The sequence below is a fragment of the Anabrus simplex genome, chromosome 1, assembly GCF_040414725.1.
Source record: "Anabrus simplex isolate iqAnaSimp1 chromosome 1, ASM4041472v1, whole genome shotgun sequence".
Lineage (NCBI taxonomy): Eukaryota > Metazoa > Arthropoda > Insecta > Orthoptera > Tettigoniidae > Anabrus > Anabrus simplex.
The window spans coordinates 511,081,149-511,093,240 of NC_090265.1; the positions used below are offsets into that span (position 1 = coordinate 511,081,149).

The 12,092-nt window shown below is 38.9% G+C and overlaps 1 protein-coding gene across 5 annotated transcripts in view; it reads left to right on the plus strand.

Moving 5' to 3' along the window:
- LOC136857039 (E3 ubiquitin-protein ligase KCMF1) overlaps positions 1 to 12,092 on the plus strand; it is a 320,855-nt gene that overhangs the window by 74,360 nt on the left and 234,403 nt on the right. For all 5 annotated transcript variants that reach the window (XM_067135395.2, XM_067135392.2, XM_067135393.2 and 2 more), the window contains exon 2: positions 10,382 to 10,549. In XM_067135395.2, the coding sequence (XP_066991496.1) occupies positions 10,382 to 10,549 (168 nt within the window). The remainder of the gene's footprint in view (positions 1 to 10,381; positions 10,550 to 12,092) is intronic.

The window sequence follows — 12,092 nt, forward strand, 5'->3', positions numbered from 1 at the left end:
TCACTATTTATGCAAGCACACCTAGAAAACAACTCACTGGAACTTTCTGTACCTTGTAGCTGTGTCGATCTTCTGGATACTTCTGGAACGCTCTGGATATTTCAGTAGCAGACTGGCGATCTGGATCATATGGGGCAGACTAGTGATCTGGGCGCATAACCTTGTAGGCGAACTAATGAAGTTTTTATCTTTAAAAACTATCGGGCTATGCGAGGAGTAACATAATCACGATACCTCTTGTTAGTTAAAAGACTGGTTTATTCAACATCTCAAGCCATAGGCTACTACATCTCTGTACACATTCACTCTGCTAGTACTCAGCTTACTGCATCTTAACTTCTTGCACAACTGGCATCCAACTGGTACATTTTATGACTGACGCACAATAAGTGGAACACAGCTGATCAAAGAGTTCATAGATTATCACAGAGTAAAAGCTGCTATCAAAGAATACACAATATGAGGGAACATTGAACCCTAACAGCCTGAACTTCGACACATGTCGGGAGTACAAGGACCCTCCTTTTTACCGACAATTTCCATTGTTGGCAGTATTGTCGCTGATCCACCCTCGGTTGCTAATCATCTTGAAAGTCCTTTTGCAGATGTGTCTGGTTCAAGCAATTACCATCGTGATTTCTTGGCTCTGAAGCAGGAGGCAGAATGCCATCATCTTGAGTTTTGCCAGTCAAGCTTTAGAAGATTTTAACGTGCCCTTATGAAGTGGGAACTCCGCAACGCCTTAGCGCTTTGAAAGGATACGGCTCCCGGACCAGATAATGTCCATAACCAGATGTTGAAACTTCTCAGCAAAGATAGCCTCACCCGAATCTGGACAGAGGGTTAGTTTCCGTCACAGTGGTGAGGCTCCTCAAGCCTGTCAAAAATCCCAAGTATGCAGGAAGTTAAAGATATATTTGTCTTATTGTCTGTAAACTATTTGAGAGGATGGTAAATTGCTGGCTTGTGGGGTGTTTGGAGAAAAGGGGACTTTTGTCCGAGTACCGATGTGGTTTTCGAGCTGCGTGCTCCACCACTGATACTTGGTACACCTGGAGAGTTCTGTCCTGGACACATTTCTCCAAAAACAGTGTTTAGTAGCCATTTCCTGCAATTTAGAAAACGCCTATGACACCGCATGACAACATGCCATCCTTTTTCCTGTATCAGTGGAATTATTGCAAATTTTTGTCCCTTTGTCCATTCCATGTCATCATCACCAAATCTGATAAAGGCAACACTACTGTCATAATGGAAAAAACTGACTACTTAGGTAACATACATACATACATACATACATACATACATACATACATACATACATACATACATACATACATACATACATACATACATTATCATTAGAGACTGTTATGCCTTTCAGCGTTCAATCTGCAAGCCTCTGAGAATTTACTAAACGTCGCCACAATCCTCGATTTGCAACTAGTGTTGTGGCCTCATTTAGTTCTATACCTCTTATCTTTAAATCGTTAGAAACCGAGTCTAACCATCGTCGTCTTGGTCTCCCTCTACTTCTCTTACCCTCCATAACAGAGTCCATTATTCTCCTAGGTAACCTATCCTCCTCCATTCGCCTCACATGACCCCACCACCGAAGCCGGTTTATGCGTACAGCTTCATCCATCGAGTTCATTCCTAAATTAGCCTTTATCTCCTCATTCCGAGTACCCTCCTGCCATTGTTCCCACCTGTTTGTACCAGCAATCATTCTTGCTACTTTCATTTCTGTTACTTGTAACTTATGAATAAGATATCCTGAGTCCACCCAGCTCTCGCTCCCATAAACCAAAGTTGGTCTGAACACAGACCGATGTAAAGATAGTTTCGTCTGGGAGCCGACTTCCTTCTTACAGAATACTGCTGATCGCAACTGCGAGCTCACTGCATTAGCTTTACTACACCTTGATTCAATCTCACTACTATATTACCATCCTGGGAGAACACACAACCTAAATATTTGAAATTATCGACCTGTTCTAGCTTTGTATCACCAATCTGACATTCAATTCTGTTGAATTTCTTACCTACTGACATCAATTTAGTCTTCGAGAGGCTAATTTTCATACCATACTCATTGCACCTATTTTCAAGTTCCAAGATATTAGACTGCAGGCTTTCGGCACAATCTGCCATTAAGACCAAGTCGTCAGCATAAGTCAGACTGCTTCCAACATTTCCACCTAACTGAATCCCTCCCCGCCATTTTATACCTTTCAGCAGATGATCCATGTAAACTACGAACAGCAAAGGTGAAAGATTACAGCCTTGTCTAACCCCTGTAAGTACCCTGAACCAAGAACTCATTCTACCATCAATTCTCACTGAAGCCCAATTATCAACATAAATACCTTTGATTGATTTTAATAATCTACCTTTAATTCCATAGTCCCCCAGTATGGCGAACATCTTTTCCCTCGGTACCCTGTCATATGCTTTCTCTAGATCTACGAAACATAAACACAACTGCCTATTCCTCTCGTAGCATTTTTCAATTACCTGGCGCATACTGAAAATCTGATCCAGACAGCCTCTCTGTGGTCTGAAACCACACTGGGTTTCATCCAACTTCCTCTCGACGACTGATCGCACCCTCCCTTCCAAGATGCCAGTGAATACTTTGCCTGGTATACTAATCAATGAGATACCTCGATAGTTGTTGCAATCCTTCCTGTTCCCTTGCTTATAGATAGGTGCAATTACTGCTTTTGTCCAATCTGAAGGTACCTTACCAACACTCCATGCTAATTTTACTACTCTATGAAGCCATTTCATCCCTGCCTTCCCACTATACTTCACCATTTCAGGTCTAATTTCATCTATTCCTGCTGCCTTATGACAATGGAGTTTATTTACTATCCTTTCCACTTCCTCAAGCATAATTTCACCAACATCATTTTCCTCCTCCCCATGAGCTTTGCTGTTCACAACACCACCAGGATGATTTCCTTTTACATTGAGAAGATGTTCAAAATATTCCCTCCCTCTCTCCAGTGATTCCCTGGGATCTATTATGAGTTCACCTGAATTACTCAAAACACTATTCATTTCCTTTTTCCCTCCCTTCCTAAGATTCTTTATTACTGTCCAGAAAGGTTTCCCTGCTGCTTGACCTAGCCTTTCCAGGTTATTACCAAAATCTTCCCATGACTTCTTTTTGGATTCAACAACTATTTGTTTCGCTCTGTTTCTTTCATCTACGTACACATCCCTGTCTACCTCGGCCCTTGTTTGGAGCCATTTCTGATAAGCCTTCTTTTTACGTTTACAAGCTGCTCTCACTTCATCATTCCACCAAGATGTTCGCCTTTTCCCATCTTTACACACAGTTGTTCCTAGGCATTCCCTTGCTGTTTCTACTACAGCATCCCAGTATGCCACCCTTTCACTTTCTATATCCTGAACCTGCTTACTGTCTACTGTTCGAAACTTCTCACTAATCATTTCCATGTACTTATGTTTAATTTCCTCGTCCTGGAGATTTTCTACCCTTATTCGTTTGCAGACAGATTTCACTTTCTCTACCCTATGCCTAGAGATACTTAGTTCACTACAGATCAGATAGTGGTCTGTATCATCGAAAAATCCACGAAAAACTCGTACATTCCTAACAGATTTCCTGAAGCCAAAGTCTGTTAAGATATAGTCTATTATGGATCTGGTACCCCTAGCCTCCCATGTGTAGCGGTGAATAGCCTTATGCTTGAAGAATGTATTCGTAACAGCTAAACCCATACTAGCACAGAAGTCCAGCAAACGCTTCCCATTCCCATTAGCTTCCATATCTTCTCCACATTTACCAATCACCCTTTCGTATCCTTCAGTTCTATTCCCAACTCTCGCATTGATATCGCCCTTTAGCACTATTCTATCCTTGCTGTTGACCCTGACCACGATGTCACTCAATGCTTCATAAAACTTGTCAACTTCATCCTCATCTGCACCCTCACATGGTGATTACACGGACACAATTCTTGTCCTAATTCCTCCCAATGACAAATCATCATTCGCTCATTTACATGCCTAACAGAAACTATTCTGTGTGCAATGGTATTCCTGATAAAGAGCCCTACCCCATATTCTGCCCTTCCCTTTCTAACACTCGTCAAGTATACTTTATAATCTCCCATCTCTTCCTCATTATCTCCCCATACCCGAATATCACTTACTCCTAGCACATCCAGATGCATCCTCTTTGCTGACTCAGCCAGTTCTACCTTCTTTCTTCCATAAGCCCCATTAATATTGATAGCTCCCCATCGAATTCCTTTTCGTTTGCCAAGTTGTTTCCAAGGAGTCCCTCGCCTGTCAAATGGGAGTGGGACTCCATTACTCCCATAGGTCCGAGGCTTGCTTAAAGTGTTCCTAGCTCGGTAAATTCATGAAGTAGGATGCTGCCTTACTTGCACATAGTCCAAGTGAGGATCTCTCCTCTAACGGGTTATGGACCACCGGTGAATTGTATAGTCCTAGCCGCCTGAGCACAAGGAGGGCCACGACTCAGAATATGTCCGAGATGCCCACTCCCTTTCCATAGCAACTGGTATCCTGACTCTCAGGACCACTTACTAGGCCACTCAGCTGTTGCCCATGGTTCACGAACTAGGACGTTACTACAGTAACCCACAAACATGAACCATCTACTTAGATAAAACTAAAAAAAATTTCTGTGACTTCTTTTTCTATTGTAAAAAAGACCCAACCATGAAAATCCAATGCCTACTCAAACAAACTTTAAAAAACACTTCTCCTCACAGATCAAGAAAAACTAAATTAATAAACATGAACCCAGGCCTACCCACTGCCAAAGCCCTCCCAAAAATTCACAAAACTAACATTCCCATCCGTCCAATAATCAATTACAGACCCAGTCCCCTATACAATACTAAATTCATGCAAACATTTTTACTAAAAAAACTATTTTTATCCAACAAATCTATCAAAAACACTTCTGAACTAATCAACAAATTAAAGAACTTTGATATCCAACCAAATTTTTCTCTCCATTCTTTTGGCATTGTAAACATGTACCCTAGTATTCCAATTTCCAAATTATTCCCCATAATAAACAACAACCTAAACAAATTCAGTAACCTAAGTAAACTTGAAATTCAAGACTTCGTGTCTATTTTAAAATTATCTCTCAACAGTAATTATTTTTCCTTTGATAACACCATTTATCAACAAGATGGCTTGGCTATGGGCTCACCAGCTTCAGGCATTCTTGCTGAAATTTACCTTGGCTTCTTAGAAAAACACAAAAGTTAATAATAATAATAATAATAATAATAATAATAATAATAATAATAATAATTTGTCTAACGTCCTCTTTTGGGCCAGATATGTCGATGACACATTAGTAATTATAAATGAAGAATCAACCAATGCAGCCTCTACACTTCTTCATCTCAACAACATGGACTCTTAACATTAAATTCACCCTCGAATCAGAACACAACCAAACTCTTAAGTTTCTAGACTTAACTATCACTAGACATCCTTCTTTTTTTATCTTACAAAACATTCAGAAAACCAACCCAAACAGCAACCACAATACGACAAGATTCTTCGCACCCTCAAGCACATAAACGCGCTACTTATAACAGTTTAATTTTTCGTGCCTTCAACACCCGTATGTCTAAAAAAGATTTAAATAACACCATCCGTAACATCGCTAAATTCAATGGCTTTAACAACTCCTTCATAAACCGTATCATCAACAGATTCAAATACCGTCCTAAAACCACGTTATCTAAAGACATAACAAAACCAACTGCATTTTTCACTTTCACTCAAGATGCTTATAAAATAACTAATGTTTTTTAAAAGCATAGCATGAAAATTTTTTAGAACTAACAATAGAAATTTCGATATTTTACACAACTCTAATGCTTTTTCTAAATCTGGAGTATACAGATTCAAATGTAACAACTGCAGCTCCTCCTTCATCGGACAAACTGGCCGCAACTTCAATATCAGATACTCAGAACATATTAACACCATTAAATACAACAGATTCACCGCCATAGGACAACACATACAAGACTCCAAGCATAATTTCACCAATATTGAAAAGGACATGAAAATACTTATCATTTACAAAGGCCCCCTCTTAAACACTACTGAAAATTGCTTTATTCACCTTGACCAGCACTTCATCCCTAATTTCAATTTAAACAACATTTCTGAAAATCCCAACATCCTTTTCGACTTCCTAATTCTTCTTCTCAAAAATTCTAAATTTCTAAACCCCAATTCTATTTTCCATGCCTTACAAAGTTCCTACCCACATTTTCTACCTCCAAACACTCATTTCTAGTTTTTACTTTAGAGATGAATAATCTGATATACGCTTGTCGTTGCTAGGATTGAGATTTTTACTAGTGACTGAATCGGATATATCTGTTTGAGATACCTAAGCAGTGTGATTTTGAAACAATATTTTGCAGTGTCCGTCAGGATGAGTGACTAATATGGATGGATACATCCTGTCACCACGATAGAACTGACTGGTATTGGCATTTGATTTCCCGAGGTTCTTGCCAACTTATTTTCAAATAAATTGGCATTCCCAATTGTTTGGGTATCAACACGTTCTTCAGGTGTTAATATTGAATGTTGTTCAGTTGCATAAGGGATGATGTGCTTTCATGATGTCGCACTGTGATTATGATGTGCGTACCTTAAATGTGCAGCAATTCCTCTCTCCCTCTCCACGAAAAAAGCTCACAAAGAAACACCTAATTATGGAAATTCGTTTACATTATCTTTGAGCATTTATGTAGTAAAATCAAGTGTGTCTGTATTCTAGATAGAAACTTGCGAGGTAAGACTAGGAACACATCAAATCAGGCACTTCTGCCCTAGGTACTATAGTTATTCATTTTGATAAAGGAAAAACTTCTGCATAGTTTAGTAATATAATTAAGAAGTGATCACGCCAGTACTTACCAAATAGATATTTAGAAGTAAATTTTAAAAACTGTCAATCAATTTTGTATCAAAACATAACCTGTACAAATACTATGCACAGCCATTACAACAATACTTAAACGTAAACATGCATATGGTACTCTCATGTATAAATAAAAACACTGGCTGAGATTAGGTGTTCTGTAGTGCATGCTGGCGAGCAAGATTATATTGATAAAGGTGCCGAATTGTCTGTTGCTCTCCAGAATCAGAGGATTGTTTCAATTTCAGTTGAAAAACCCCATATACATATTCAGTCTAGATCTACCAATTCTTGTGTAAAATCTTTTTACTGCCTTCCACATTATCAGATTCTCTAGATTTAAGCTTAGGTTGACCGAGCTCGATAGCTGCAGTTGCTTAAGTGCGGGCAGTATCCAGTAATCGGGAGATAGTGGGTTCGAATCCCACTGTCGGCAGCCCTGAAGATGGTTTTCCGTGGTTTCCCATTTTCACACCAGGCAAATGCTGGGGCTGTACCTTAAATAAGGCCACGGCAACTTCCTTCCCATTCCTAGGCCTTTCCCATCCCATAGTCGCCATAAGACCTATCTGTGTCGGTGCGACCTAAAGAAGAAGGGAAAAAAAAAAAGCTTAGGTTGAACACGGAAGTGCCCAAAGAGTGGGTCTACTTCTGATGTAGATGCCTTGAGTCACGTGATAACTGGGGGCTGTTTTTTTCCTTCCTTATGAGTAAATAGTCTTCTTTTTGGTGTAGTTGTACGCTTCTGACTAGAGTTTTCTCCCCTTCAGAAATAAAAAGGACCCCGTTTCTTGGTATTACTTCATAATTATATATTTATTGAGAAAATGACTTTCCAGACATTCTGGATTGCCAAAATTACAAAGTTTAACTACATCAAAAATAATAAAATAAAATTTGAATAATCAATAACACAACGTACAATCTTAGCATTAAACACTTGGGAGGAAATACAAAAAATGAAAAATATAGTGCAATACATTGGTTATTAGGACATTAAAATGAAGTACTTTGTTTACGGATACGATTTTAAAATTGACGTATAGTTCCTCGTAAAGTGGTGATTACCAAAACATTGATTCTGGACTTCTGTAAGCCGAATCTGTTCCAGAATTTAATTTTCTAAAAACTTACTTATTTCACGTGCCTCTACCATTAATCCGAGTACTTCCACCTTTTGAAGATGGTAACTTACTTTCCCCTGTAAAAATCTATTATAGATGTTCCAGATCTGCGACAGAAGCTGCCATCTTGAGATCTCCCGGATATACTTCTGAGGAAATATTGTCATGTTCATTGGCTCGTGCCATTCATTACATGTAAGACCTTGCGATGACAGGAGTATATTCCTTATGCAGCTCTATTCCTAGTCCCTTTTGAGGTAATTTACAACACTTAACAAATTATCCTTAACGCAGTTCACTGAGTATTTTACTTGTATCTGGAAGGTTGGTTTTCTGATTTAACATGGGAGTAGGATTCAGGATGCCAAGTGTATTCAAGCAATCCAAAGTCTCCACCGCGGTGTTCCTAATTGCAATTACGTAATTATTTGCAGTACTAATGATTGTGTTGCAAGCATTTATGTGCTGTAGTTTGAGTTTCCATTCAGCTTTAAATAGTCCAAGGCCTTAATACTTCTTTCCTGTGTACAATGCAATCTGGAAAATCTGTTGGTAACTGGAGTATTTCTTAACACTTTTAAATAATTTAACTGAAATCTTGTCATAAATAACCTTCACAATAAAATAGAATCATCGGTATCCTTGCCACGGCTTAAATCTGGTCAGATATTTACAGTCCTTAATACAGCAGTCTGCCCCTCTTTAACTTACCCATTTCAAACTGCTGAGAAAAATACAATATCCAGGTGTTTTCCAAGGGATTCTAAGAAAATTATTAAAAGTGTTAAGAAATACTCCAGTTACCAACTGATTTTCCAGACTGTGCATTGTACACAGGAAAGAAGTGTAAAGGCCTTGGACTATTATTCCTCCCTATAATGAGAGCATCATCAGCAAACCCTATAACTGTGAAAAGTAGTAAATGTGGTGAGAGTGATTTATCTTACTACACACATACACTTTCTTCCAGAAACCGATCGAAAATGTAGACTGTTGATGGATTGTGCAAACTGTTGACAACAGAGAACCTTGTAAGATTCCTCTTCATAGAGAGATTGGTTTGTTTTTCCCTTTCAACATCTCTACTTGAGTAGTGCTGTCTGTCAGTTCATTATTATGTCATTTTAGGAAGAATAGGCTCTTCAGCTAGAGCCATTCTGAGATGTTTGTGGCCTATATTCTCGAATGCCTTCGATGTATCTAGGGGTGCTACTGTGAAATAATTTTTTTTCTCCTTAGATGACAGGAGGATTTCTTATAATATAGATGTATTAATTAGAGTTCCTGGTTGATTACTAAACCTGCTTTTATACTGGTTAAAACTTACGAAAGATCGTTAACTGTCCATTGAGAACTCATTCAATAACCCTCCCAATAACCAAACAAATTGTTTTTGTCCTCCAGATGGAAAGGTACTGAGCGTCACCATCTTCTTACAACTAAACAGTTCGAGCCTTCTTTAAGTAAGCTAGTACCTCCTTTGTTTTTACCACCAGTACCACATTGAGAAGCAGTTTGTCTTTGTCGATCACAATTTTTTAGAAGTTTCCAGGGGGTATTACCATTATCATTTTGCAGTACAGTAACATGACTCAATACTGAAAATTTAATAGCTTTATTCGGAGACATTCTTAAAACTCGGGTATAAAGTACATGCTATTAATAAAGCTGCCGTACACCTTCAGTGCAATTCGCTTGAAAGTGAGGCAGAATTTAGCAAACAGCAGCTAGTGTCATTCCTTTGTCTCTAGTTGGGTCGTGTAAGGAGGATAAATATTTAAAGCAGCGCTATGACAAAGAGAATATATTCGTGATTCCAACGATGTGCAACAGATAGTGTGTGCTTTCATTTACGGCTACAGTTAAAGCAATTAAGGCAAAACTGTGCAAGCCAGAGAACGTGTTCCGGCTGATAGCGTGCAGCAGTAGTGGGAAGCCAGAATACGTACTCGGGCAGACAGTGAAGGAGTTTATTACAATTTTATTTTCAGGGTGCGAAGTATGTACCAAATTGCTTTCTTTCTTTTACAAAGTATTTATCAAAATCCCGGTTTTATGCACAGAAATTAGGGCAAACTATCACCATAAATTCACACCTTCAATAGGAATGATTATAAATCGTTGTCAGGCACTTGTGTGTGTGAGATATTATTTATGAAAAGGCCATTAAAACATGGTTAAACATTCCAGACTTTTTTATACTCCCTCATATCTCACATTCTACTTTTTTTTTTTTTGTTTGTTTGTTTGAAAATGTGAATTAAGGAGGTATTGTTTATTTCAGGCGTTAGCTGTGATGCGTGTCTGAAAGGAAATTTCCGAGGCCGACGATATAAGTGCCTGATTTGCTATGATTATGACCTTTGTGCCACATGCTACGAAGTAGGAGCTACCACAACTCGCCACACCACAGAGCATCCGATGCAGTGCATCCTTACCAGATCTGACTTTGGTATGTGCCCTTCTGCTTTTTGTTGCATTTGTTTGATGTGTGTTTGTGAAATGATAAGTATTGCAGGTTATTTTTCATTAATACACTATTTTCATGAACATTATAAGAAAATATTTGAAATTAATTTGACAGGAAAGTATGGTACAAGAAATTGCAGAACAGTTAGGATAGAGAACCTCATATGTACTATAGATGAAATTAAGAAACTTGTTAACATATGATATGACTTAAGATTTTGTTTACCGAGCAATCTGGCTGTGCAGTTCGGGTTATGTGGCTGTCACCTTGCATTCAGGAGATAGTGGGATCAAACCCCACTGTTAGCAGCCCTGAAGATGATTTTCCGTGGTATCCCATTTTCACACCAGCCAAACGCTGAAGCTGTACCCTAATTAAGGCCATGGTCGCTTCTTAGTTCTAGCCCTTTCCTGTTCCTTCATCGCCTTAAGTTATATGTGATGGTGCTGTGTAAAGCAAATTGTAAATGAAAAAAGGAATGTTTTTGTTTCATTATGAATAATCAGCTATGTACATCAGGAATGTTGAGCATATTTTTGAAGTACAGGTTTTGAAAGATACAGGGTAGGGCATGGAAACTTCCTGTTTTGAGAATGCAATAAAACAACTACAGGTTTCATTCAACTTTATTGTTGGAAATTTGAATTTACAGAGTTTTAAACACAATGGGCCGATTGCAGAAACGATGACTTGTTTTAAGCCTTAGACATCGTCTACCTAAACAGCGTCTAAATCATTCACGTTCTTCCATCGCATAAACAATGTTCAGTTGATGTTTAACTGGACATCCCTCAAAGTTTCAATTTTGGTTTGAAAATGGAGACAGAAGTACCGTATTTCACGGCATAATCGTCGCCACCGCGTAATCGTCGCATCCTTTATTTTCACTGCAAAAATCTGACTTTAAACCTTTAATTACATAATCGTCGCACGTCCAAATTTTGTTCACTAATCTGGTTAAAAGGTAAATGGAACTGCAACGTAAGTTGCTCATGAATGCGCAATTTAAATACGTGTATGGTTTATGGGCAATTTTGCAACACAGTCACGTTTGCGACATGTTGCACAACGTATAAATAAATAATACCGGTATATGTACGACGCATGGCTTACCGGTAGACTATCGGCAGTTTGACAACGTGGTCGTGAGACAGTGTACTATTTATTCACCACCTACATATTATGAGTTCCCATTTGAAATACGTAAGGCTGTAAGTTATCGCTTATCGGCAACGTCGCCAGGAAATACCGGCTAGGTAGGTTGAATGGACCTCGAACCAGCCCTCAGATACAGGTAAAATTCCCTGACCCGGCCGTGAATTGAACCCGAGGCCTCCGTGTAAGAGGCAAGCACGCTACCCCTACACCATGGGGCCGGTTCCTGTGTTATTGCGCACGAAGTGAAATCCAAGACGATAACGCAGATTTCCACGGAATTATTCAGCCGAATTATTTACGATGTCTCAGTTGTCATCGCTAGACTCTTATCTTACTACTACGTCATAAGTGTCCGGGCATGGGATGA